The sequence below is a fragment of the Charadrius vociferus genome, unplaced genomic scaffold (assembly GCF_000708025.1).
Source record: "Charadrius vociferus isolate BGI_N301 unplaced genomic scaffold, ASM70802v2 scaffold1116, whole genome shotgun sequence".
Lineage (NCBI taxonomy): Eukaryota > Metazoa > Chordata > Aves > Charadriiformes > Charadriidae > Charadrius > Charadrius vociferus.
The window spans coordinates 28,756-39,969 of NW_009648801.1; the positions used below are offsets into that span (position 1 = coordinate 28,756).

Below are 11,214 nucleotides of genomic sequence, written 5' to 3' on the forward strand. Positions count from 1 at the left end.
GCCCCAAAGGTGCCCACGAGCCCACCACAGCCTGCCGCCCCCTCCCCATCCACACCTCCCACACCCCCCACGCTCCCCCAGCGCTGCTGCGCCGCTCCTCCAAAGAAAACAGCAAGCCCTTACCTAAAGGCTTGCACAAGCTGGGCCACCTCGAGCGCGCGGTACACCAAGCACGCGCTACCCTGCGCGAGATGCTGACCCCCCGCGCCGCGGGTCCTACCTGCAGCTCCTTGTCAGAGTACTTCTGGGGGTTTTTGCTGCCTTGGCTCTTCTTCCGAAGTTTCTTCAGCTCTGCCTGGCACTTGTCGAGCGAGTCCCCCTTGCTCCTTTGCTCCGTCTGGTATTTTTTCAGCGCAGCCTGGATGCGACAGGAGAGAGCTCTGAGCAGCTGAAGCCTCGGCCATGGCTCCTGCTGGAGGTCAAGACCTGGAGCGGAGCAAGATCTGAAACACCATCAATGCACTGCTGAGTGTCTCACTGCATTTGGAACTGGGATGGTACAAGCAAGGAAAGCAAACTGCTCGTAGTTTGGAGATGTTATGGCCTCTTGGTATTGCCCTCTAACTCTTGGGACGTGAGGCATGGGGCTGGCCGGGCTGCCCGCTCCTCGCACTCCGGCTAAGCGTGGGGTGTGCTGCCCTTGGCTCAGCCACTTTGAGGTGAATGACAGCGTGAAGGAGATGAACACACATTCACGGTTTTCTTTTTGAGGTTGCACCACGCTGAGCATCTGAGCTGCTCGAAAGCGTTTGAGTGAGACACACATAATTGATCCTGACAATTCCGTTCCCCCGTTAAGCAAAGCCCCTCTTGCCTCTCGACCCGTCGGCTTGCTTTGGTTTCATGCAAGTCTGCAAGCAGCGCCCCCCGGACTTTGGGGGACGCAGGATCCCCTCAGCCTGCAGAGCAAACAGGGGTGGCAGTAGTCTGACACTGGGGAAGACACTGTTCTGTGCATGATGTGTGTGATGGCCATGGACCTGTCTGTAACTGGGGGCACGAGCAGTGCCGGGCATGGCCACCGCCGAGCAGGGAGCCGGGCAGCAGGAACGGGGGCCGTGGCCCAAGCCAACGCCAGTGCTGGGGGACCACACGAGACCGTAACTCACACTCAGGTAGCGGGAGTCCAGCTCCACCTTCTGCTCCAGCTGCGTCAGGAGCTCGTTGTGGAAGGACTTGAGCTGCGGGCAGAAAGAGAAGACACAGTTCCTTGGGGAGAGCCAGCAAGCCCTGCTGGGGGGGGGCGGGCAGGGGAGAGGGGCTGTACGGACAGGGCAGAGGCTGACGGCAGCGAGGGACAGACGGATGCTCAGAGAGGGACTCCGCGGGGCAGAAGTGGACGGCCAAGCGGGCCAGACCCTTTGCAGCTCAGCAAATGTGCTTCAGAGGGTCCAGTGTCACCCGGACAAGACACAGAAAAGCACTTCGCTCAGCTGTGACACCGGCAGCGCCCGGCACGCTGCGCTGGGGCACTCACCATCTCCTCCAGCTGGTTCTGGATCTGCCTGTGGACTTCTGCCATCTGGAAGAGCACGTCTCCTGCAAGTAAAAGAGGTGGGGAAGGGGTTTGAGATGCTGAGCTTGGGGGGACACCCCGGGGCCGGGGCAGGCAGCACCCTGCTAGCATGGAGGGGTCTGCAGCCAGACTGGGTGGTCTGCTGGGGTACCCCCAGTTCCCGTCTTCAGGAGCTCTGGTGAGCAGATGACCATCTGAGACACTTGGACAAACACGTACATCTCGTGTAGCACGAAGAGAAACGAGGACACGCAGCAGCAGGACCCCAGCACCCAGGGGCGGCCCTGCCCGTGGCCCACCGTGCCATCGGCCACCCCAGCCACGGCACGGCCCACGCCAGCCCTTGGCCTAGCCGCAGGGACGCGGCAAAGGAGCCAGAGATGACAGGACCACGACAGGTCCATCACCTCGACCTGATTCACAGTCCAGACACCGAAGGGAGCAGGCGGAGTCGAGAGATGCTGCACTGATAGCCGAGATGGGGATTTAAACAGCCCCGTTACCACCAGGAGCTTTGCTCGACGCTCTCCCGGCAGCGCGCAGGGCCCAGGGCTGAGCACAGAGCACCCGCGGGCCTCTCCTCAGCCGCCGGGCAGCAAAGAGACACAGCCCCGGGACTCCATCCAGGTCACGGGGCTGCAAACACAGCGAAGCCCTAAGTTAATATTTGCCTTAAAAACCACTGGACCCGTTCAACCGTGGTGGCTGAGCTGTGCTTGGCAGCTCTGCCCTGGGCCGGCAGCGAGGGCAGAGCCGGGGCAAACGCCACAGGTCGGTCCCACAGGCCAAGGGATCCCAGCTCTGCTTTGTCTCGGCCTTTAATTTTTCTTTTCAAACGCAGAATGCATTGAGTCACACACCCACCGCACTTTTCCTGGGAGGAAGGGCAGTGTCCTGCCTCAGCAAAAACCCCAGCGTGGCTGGAGCCAGACACACTCACAGGAGCTGCGGCAGCGTCTTTTAGAAGAGCCAGTGCTACCGTTTGACTAAAAGCACGCTCTCCGGGTCAGAGCAAGCTTTCAGGGAGAGCTGAGCTCCGTCAGCTATTTTTCCTAAGGGCCGAGTTAGGAAGCTCTTACTTCCAGCGTGGTGGGTCGCAGCTTCCCAGGAGGTTTCCAGCCAACACAGAGCTGTTTGCAAACTGAAAGCCAAGAGCTGTGTCCCCGAGCTGCTCCAGTCTCGGGACTTGGCCCCAGCAGGTCCGGCAGCTGGCGGTGGCTGGGAGCCCCCCAACACCCCCAGGGGCTCTCCGAAGGGACGTGGCATCCCACATCCCCTCCCACAAAAAGCAGAGCAGCACCTGGGATAACTCAAAGCCCCCAGTGTACAGCCCATAAAAACACATGTGGTGTTTTAAATGAGAGAACAGCAAGCTCAGGGATGGGAAAGGCAATGGGAAGGGGACAGCAGCCCCAGGGCCCCAGGACAACCTGCGGGAGGAGATGGGGCAATGCTCCCGGGGCGGCTCAAGGTGGAGATGACAGCTCTCGGCAGGGACGAGCCCGGGAACCCACTGGGGATCTGGGGGTGTGCAGCCACAGCCCTCATCCCGCCCGACGGTGGGTCCCCCTTCCCCGGCGTGCAGAGACCCCCCCGCAGCTGGGAGAGCGCCCAGGTTTGCTTCCACGCGGGGTGCTTGCTCCTGTCCTGCTCCAGCAAGAGCCCAGCCCTGGCAGCAAACGCTGTGGGTTTGGTGTTATTTAGAGAGTGAAGGAAAATGTGAGTTCTCAGCAGAGGACGGGTCCATCCCAGGCTCTGGGACAACTGCATCCTCTGTACAGGGAGTCAAACCCCAGCAGTGGAGACTGGGATGAGCCAAACCAGTGTCTCATGGGTGCAAGGGAACCATTGGGACCCTTGTTCAGCACAAAACCAGATGGTGTATGCTGGGCCAGCCCCGTCCCAGCCCACCTCTCGGTCAGCCCGTCCCCGGCACACGGGCTGCACGCCAGCTGAGTGTCAACACCACCGGCCAACCGGGAACAACCTGGCCCAGCGTTTCTTTGCTCTTGTGGCTGAAGCAATTCGTACTTTGCACCATACACTATGTCTCAAAACCTCCTGCAAACATTAAAATCTGATCCCTTTTTGTCCTTGGCGGGCACCAGTCCCGTCCGCCATGGGTCGATGCAGTAATAAAACCAGTTGTGACACCGGCAGGCACCCAGCCAGTGCCGACTGGCACCGGGGCCACCGTCCCCTCGTGTGCACCGCTCGGCTCCTCAAGACAGTGGCGATTCACAAAGCGTCCCGCAAAGCGAGGAGGTGACCCGACAGCACAGCTGCGGCTCTGCTCCTTCGCCAGGAGGAAACTGTGCACCAAGATTTCTGCAGCCACCGGGGCGGCTCTTTTCACAGCCGCTTCGCAAGGTGCCGAGCAAAGCGGAGCAGCCCCCGGTGCTCATGCCGAGCGGGCAGCCGGCTGCGGCAATTACGCACGTCTGCTGAGAAGAGCTTCTTCACGCATGAACGGGGAGGTCCGGGCGAGGGGTCACCACCATCAGACTGCCAGGAAATTGCTCTCCGGTCGGGCTGCGAGAGCTCAATCATGGGAAGTGCACCAATTCCCACTGCAAGGAGGCAATGACGTAGCACCGTCGCTTGGCCGAGATTGCTTTTTCAAGAGTATATATGAGCGCAAGGGTGGCTCGCTTATTATTTCCAAAGCTCGCACCAACCCCTCTCCCTTTGGCTTCCCGTTGGTTTGCAGTGGGAACCGCGGCTGCGAGTGCTGGCGTGGGGCTGGCCGAGGGCTTTCTTGCCACCGCTGCTGAGCTCTCAACCCACCCCGAGAGCAGGGTGCTCAGAAATAATACACATATCCCCAAACCCAGCACTGAGTGCACCCAGCGCCTCGCACAGGGGCCACATGGCTCTGCTCCCACCGCATCCCTCACCAGGGGATTAATCTGTTCCCAGCAGCCGCGCGTGGGGCACCTCTCACCAGATACGCATCTTTTTGTTCACAATTTCTCCCCCGCCACCACCCCTCGGCGCTCACTGCAGCCAGAGCGTGGGGCGTTTCAGCCCCACATCAAAGCGGGCAGCGGTGCGAAGCCTTTCCCACCCAGCACAGCCTCCCTGCTGCCAGACACTCCACATCCCAGCCCAGCCCAGGGGATGCTGCTGTCCCCTCGCACCCGCCATGCTCCCCTGCCACAGCCGGTTTGCCATGCCATTGCTGGTGGCGCGGCCAGCCCAGTGCCAAGAGCGGCTCAAGGTGAGCACGGCGGTGCAGCCGGCGCGGCGCAGGAAGGCGGCTGGACGCCTGCCCGGTGCTGGGCTGTGCGGAGGCACCAGAGTTTCCTCTGGAGGCTCTCCCCATGCTGAAACAGCCCCGTCGGCTCCGAAGGAATCAGCTCTGGGCTTCCCCTGGCCTCCGCCGGCGCTGGGAGCCCACGCGGGGCAGCAGTAGGATTTGAACTAAATCCCCTAAATAGTAGCTGCGGCGCTGTGTGAATTCACATACAGCATCTCCGACGCCCCGGTGCCTCCTCACCACGAGCTGCTTCGCCACTGCAAAAAAGGCTACAGACCTTGATAGCCCTTAACAGACATTTCACCCCCAAAACCGCCCAGACTAACCCAGCCTGGCAGCAGGGAGGATGTTAAACTGTGACTAAGAGATACTGCAGCAGTTGGAAAGCCTAAATATTTCAAACCCTGGCTCAGAAGAGGGGTCGTCGGCATTGCGCCCACGGCAGATACTGCGAGGCGTTGGCAGAGCTCGGCGGCAGAGCCGGCACTACGGCACGCCCCAGCCCGGCAGCGGCACAGCCGCCCACGCCACGGGCGCTTCGCATCACCTACCAGTGGTGTTTGTAAGTTAAACACGGTAATTGCCGCTGCGCAGCAGGGCAGAGAACGGGGCAGGAGCTCGGGTCATGCTGTGAATTGGCGAGAGCGCACAAGCGCCCGTACCAGCCTGGCTGCCAAAATGCACATCCATTAGGGTCAAAAAACCCAAAGTTAAGCATCTCACCTAAGCCTACAGGCAAAAATAAAGACGGGGGAAGGGCAGGAGCGCAGCGCAAGGGCTTCACACACCTTTCTGCAGGGCTGCAAAGCACAAGGAGGAGTTGCTATTTACGTCGGGTCTGACTCATAGTATCGTTCTGGGAGAACTATAGGGGCTATTGTGGGCCCTTCCCTACCACACCCAGCCCGGAACAGCCAAACTGGTTGTTCCACATCCCTCCCATTGCTACCAGCACGGCAAGCCTTGCCCGCAGCGAGCCAGCTGCCCCTCCAGAAAGCAGAGCAGGAGGAACCCATTTCATGGGGTTTTTCTTTGGAGTTTTCAAAACCTAAGAATTTTTATTATTTTTTTTTTTCCCTCCTCCCGCTTCTCTTGAGCTAAATAAGAGTCATTTTTAATAAAAATACCAAACAATGCATCAGCGAAGGAGCCAAACTGCTCCAAGCTGGAACACGTTGATGCTTGCGTAGGGCTGAAGCAGCTCAGTCTGTCCTCCAACGGAAAAAAACAGCCCAGCAGCAGGGATGCTTTGACAAGCACTGCATCCTCGCCAGCATCACTCCTTGCTCCCGTGAGATGGAGGATGCGGCACCATCAGCATCGCTCCCCATCAAGATCGCTCGCTCCGGAGATTCAGACCCCAAATAAAGAGCGCGAAAGGACGAAACAAAGAGTTCACCTCTTCTGCTATCTGACATCGCACGGGGCTTCCCCCCGTTCCTGTAAAGACTGGCAGTAACCCTGCTCACACGTCGTGTCACGCGCTGAAGGTCTCATCCAGCCAGATTTAAGGCAGAAGCAGGCGGCTGAGGGACTTCTGCAGTCTTTTCCCCCCTCTCTCTTCCCTCGTATTAATGCATTTGGATCCAAGTCCGCAGACATAGCACGTGCCACAGACAAGCCCTCAAGCCGCAGAGAGGCACTTCACAGCCCAACACCTCATCCCGACACGGCGGCTCTGCCTCGATCAGCCCTGACATTCAGTTGCAAGACGACTTGGGGGGGGAAGATCCGCGTGTGTGCCGTGGGAAGGACACGAGCACGGGGAAACAATCAGCTTCTCCACGCTGATTCACCTATTTCCTCTTCAAAAAGGTTTCACTTCTCACAGCCCCAAAGGATGGTACCCGATTTGCTGATGTTATATCAGCGACTCATCAGCATTGTAACGATCAGCTCTGTTTGCAGCCTCTGCTTCAACCCTGCTCGGCACGGCTTAAGACATTTATTTATTTATTGAGAGAGAAGGTAAAGAGGAAAGCAAGAGCTTCCCCGGGCAAGCTCAACAACACATCTTCAGTAACCGGCTCCCTGGGGCTGAGCAGTTCCATTGACACCTTTGCCACGGACAGATGCGAGACCCGGGTGACCTGTGACACCCTCCGCTTCCCAGCGGCCACCCCCAGTGCGTACAGATGGTGCATCGGTATCATGATGTATCATGACATACAGACCAGCAAATCCCTGGTGCCCAACTGCTCTGGCAGCAGCTCTATCGGTGGCACAGGATTAATTAACAGAGGAGAACACGGCTGCACAGATCTCACTGCAGCAACCTGGAGCCACCAGGCTCAGACACCACCAACCCATGTGTCCGGCACACCGGGGGCAGGGGGCAATCGCTCCCAGGACCCAGGACTGGCCACACGACGAGCTGTGCCCCTTCCTACAGCCTGCCAAACGCACAGCAGTGCCGACGGATGGCAGAAAACAGCCGACGGACACACACGCAGCCCCTCCGCCCCTCCCCGGAGGGAAGGATGGAGCATCCGCGCCGGAGCTTGTCCCGGGCTCGGTGCCCGGGCAGGCAGCAGGTACGCATCCCTGGAAGATGTCACCACCGAAGGTGAAACCCAAACGTTGCACGCAGCTGCTACGCGTTAGAAACTCCAGCCAGGCAACATGCTCTGCACAGATGCTCATTTAACGAACCTCCACCATTACTTACCCAAACACAGGTTGGTGAGAACAGTCCTACTGCTACAGCAGTCTGCTTGTTATCAGAAGACTTGAAGGCAGCGAAAAGGCACTGCAGGCAGCAGAAGAGTCCCTTTCTGAGGCGGGCAGCAGTTTTTAAGAGGTCTTTCTCATGTTTCTGCACCTTTAGCAAGCCCGTTCCTTACAGGTTCCTTCCCTAAGGGAACCACACAGCTTGGAGGGAGTCCTGAATTTCTGTAACAATTTCTCTGGCAAATGAGGCCTTTCAACAGAATCGCAGGTGGAAACGCAGGTCCAGAGCGCCCGTTCTTCCACCAGCGCAAAGTTGTTACCCACAAGCCCTTAAGTGCACCGTTAAGTCCCATTTTAAAAGGATCAAGCAACAAGATTACCACTGCTCTCCCACCCAGGAGCTGGTCTCCATGGGCAGAGGGACCGCGCTGCAGTGACACCAGGTCACCTGTCACAGGCAAATATTTCCTGGAGTTCAGGTTTGGTTTTTCTGGGCACTGCTTTGGCAGGTCCCCAGCGGACATCGGGCACCGCAGCCACCACCAGCTCCGGCGGTCCCCGATCATACGCTGAACGCTGTGATGACCTTTGACATTCGCGGGATCTATATCTGCATCTCCGCTGCTGCAGGAAGCATCTACCCAAAACAACTGCAAATCCAATTAACAGATTAATCCCTCTCCCCTGAGGATTCAGCGCAGCACAAAGCCTCCGAGCCGCGCTGCTGCCGAGAGCCGGGCCAGACTGCGGGGCTGTGGTGAAGACAAGAGCCTGAAGCTCACCAGGCTGGTCTGCTCCTCGCCAGGAGCCGCCAGGTCGGCCGTCCCACCAGGATGCAGGCTGGTGGCACCTTGGTTCTACGGCAGCATGACAGACAGGACCAGGCTCCGTGCCCAGCTCCAGCGTTCCCAGTGGAGATGGCTCTAACCCCACATCACCCCACGATGCCCATGGGCAATTTAAAAGCTGTACAGAGTTTAAAACTCTTGAAGCCCAGCGTCCTCTACTGAGGCCATACAGCTCCATAGCAGACAACTGGATCATGAAGGTGTCACCGGTCCCGATTTTACCATGTCAATTGTGTATCAGAAGACATTATCTACCAGAAGCTCATTTCAGCTCAACAATGGAAGACTAATTACTGCATGTCCTGCACCTTTCATAGCACTGTGCTTCAGTCAGAGCAGCATTCACTAATTCAAGAGGACCTTCCAGAAAAACCAACCCCAAAACAAAACCCACCTCCAGCCCTGGAGGAGTTTCCTGCAGGTGCTGTTCAGCCGCAGCCTGGTGGAAACTGCCCTCGGCTCCGCTCACCAGGCAAGTTCTCTTGGGAAGAAAAAACCCCTTCCAATGACTTTGCCGTGTGCTAGTTTTAAAGGGGGACAAAAGGAAGAGCACTTTGAGTAGCATCCGAGGGACCTACGCAGGAGCCAGACACGGGCCAGAGTCATCCAAGCACTTGCACACGTGTGACTGGAGCTCCTCAGAAGGGTCTACAAAGTGTTCCCGGATCCAGCCCAGAGCAAACCTTCACTGATCAGACACGCAGCGTGCGTGCTCTTCTCGCCAGCTTCTCAGCTCCCCAAAAGCCACCGCAGCAACCACTGAGGATGTGAGGAACGGCACAAGGAACCCCTCTCAGAGGAACTCTGGGGATGGGTTTAACCCTCCGAGGACCAGAAACTGGGCAGCAGCCCAGAGAGCTGAGCAGGGAGGGTGGCAGCTTCCCCCATCCCTCCCCAGCGATCCGGCTCCTGGGAATGCCACGGCAGTGGGGTTCGGACAGAGGGACGGCCCTGCCAGATGCCTGCACCCGAAAACTCCAGCCACAGAGCCGATTACAGCTCAAGTACTTTATTATCGCCAGGTTCTCCCTTACCACCCGGGATTATCCTGTCTACACGCAGTTGCTAAAATCTGATGGAGAATTTACAAAAAATGCGCAGTGCTAAGCAGCCGGCGAGCAGAGACCCAGGCTCAGAGGTGGCATTATTATGCTGCTAACTCTTTTCAGTAAGACAAACGTGCAGCATCACTATCATCACAGTAATGTGTTTTTAAATAAAAGCCAGCATCGAGCAGGACGGGCCAGCCCGGGTTGCTGCGCTGGACAGCCGGCACGGCTGCACGCTGCCGGGGACGGGCAGTTTTCCAGTGCCCACCTTTAATCAAAGAGCAACTCCTCAGAGTGATGTGTACCACAGGAGAGGCGATGACATGAAAACACGGCCAGTTTTGAGCACCGATGGCACAAGCCACAGCAGCTCTCCCAGCACAGGGCAGCTGCTGAGGTGTTCACCCAGTTCCCGGGGTGCTGGGAACCCACTGGAGCTGCTGGTCCTGGGCCATATGGTGTCACCCAGGGGGTCCTGAGCCCCCACAGCCACCCCGGCACGGGCAGCATCACAGGACAGCTAGGGACTGATGTGGCCACCTTCATCACCTCTTAGATACAGGATACGTGTATTTTTATGTTCTTTTGACACCTCCTGTCCCAGAAATGGCATCAGAAAACCATCAGCGTTCAGAAAAGAAAGGGTTAAGGATGGGAAAAAAAATATAATAATCTCACATTCTTTTCTGTGGAGGCTGGAAACAGATGCGACAGCCAGAGCATCCCAGGGTCCTGCCTGACCCCTGGGAGCAGCTTTCCTTGTCCCCTCGCTCACGGAGTGACACAGGGAGGGAGCGGTGGGGGCACCACTCTAACCAAGTGGCAGTTATGGACACCCCCATTTTCCGCTGCCTCCAGTAAGGCATGAAACAACCCAGACCCAGCGCTCCTTTCCGGCACTATCAGCAATCACGGCGCAGGGACCGATAATGTAAAGGTGTTCCCAGGAAAAGCCGTACCTTTGGCGAGCGCAGCCTCAGCTAAAACATTTCTCAGCCCCTGTTTCCACACCCCGCTGGGAGGGGGTTGTGTCCCCGGCTGTTATCAGCTCCGGTAAACTGCAGCCAGAAATTTTATCTTAACTTTCTTCTGCACGGAGCAGCTGCCACAATAAATATCGGCAAGATCAACAAAGCGAGAGGTCCGGGGAGCAGCTGCTCGTCACGGGTGCGGGCTGAGCAGGAGCTGCCACGATCCTCCTTCGAACCCGCTCGCACCAAGAGGGGACGGCGCAGTGATTCGGAAACATTTTAAACCAACCCCCAAATCCTCCGGCCACACACCGAATGCAGGGCGGGGGGCTGCGGGAGGGCACTGAGGATGCCTGCTGTCAAACCGCCGTCCTTAGGCGAGGAAGAAGGACCACCAGAAGACACCAAAGGCGGTTTTTGAGGGCGAGCAAAGGCTGGAGCTGCTCTGACGGGCAGGCAGGGTTTGTGGGCCCCGGGGCTCCTGCCCTCGCACGCCTGAGCCGCCTCTGATAAGGCTTTCCCAAACCTTCAACGCCAGGCCAAAAAAAAACCCGCCGGGGCCGCCTCTGATAAGGCTTTCCCAAACCTTCACCGCCAGGACAGAGCTGCTGCGTCTTAAGGGGCAGAAGGGGCAGAAGGGGCAGAAGGGGCAGCCCTTAGACAGCGAGGTCTGCCCAGCCCTTGCAATCTCAGCTGCTGCATGCATCGCACACAAGGCTCTTTTGTTTTATTTATTAAACAGATTGCTATAGGCAGCTTTAATCCAAGCGATAAAATCGGTTTCCATAGACACTCGCTGCGTCCCCATGAAAACGCAGCCGCAGCCAGCGAGCTGTGCACGGCCGCGCCGGAGCAGCCCGTGGATGGGGTAAAGCAGTGGCTGACGCTGAAAACAACACGG

General features: G+C 58.1%; 1 protein-coding gene across 1 annotated transcript in view; it reads right to left on the minus strand.

Moving 5' to 3' along the window:
- BAIAP2 (BAI1-associated protein 2) overlaps positions 1–11,214 on the minus strand; it is a 37,094-nt gene that overhangs the window by 22,774 nt on the left and 3,106 nt on the right. Inside the window, exons 3-5 of the mRNA XM_009886825.1 lie at positions 1,478–1,539; positions 1,110–1,181; positions 221–358 (exon numbers count right to left, since the gene is read on the minus strand). Coding sequence (XP_009885127.1) covers positions 221–358; positions 1,110–1,181; positions 1,478–1,539 — 272 coding nt within the window. The remainder of the gene's footprint in view (positions 1–220; positions 359–1,109; positions 1,182–1,477; positions 1,540–11,214) is intronic.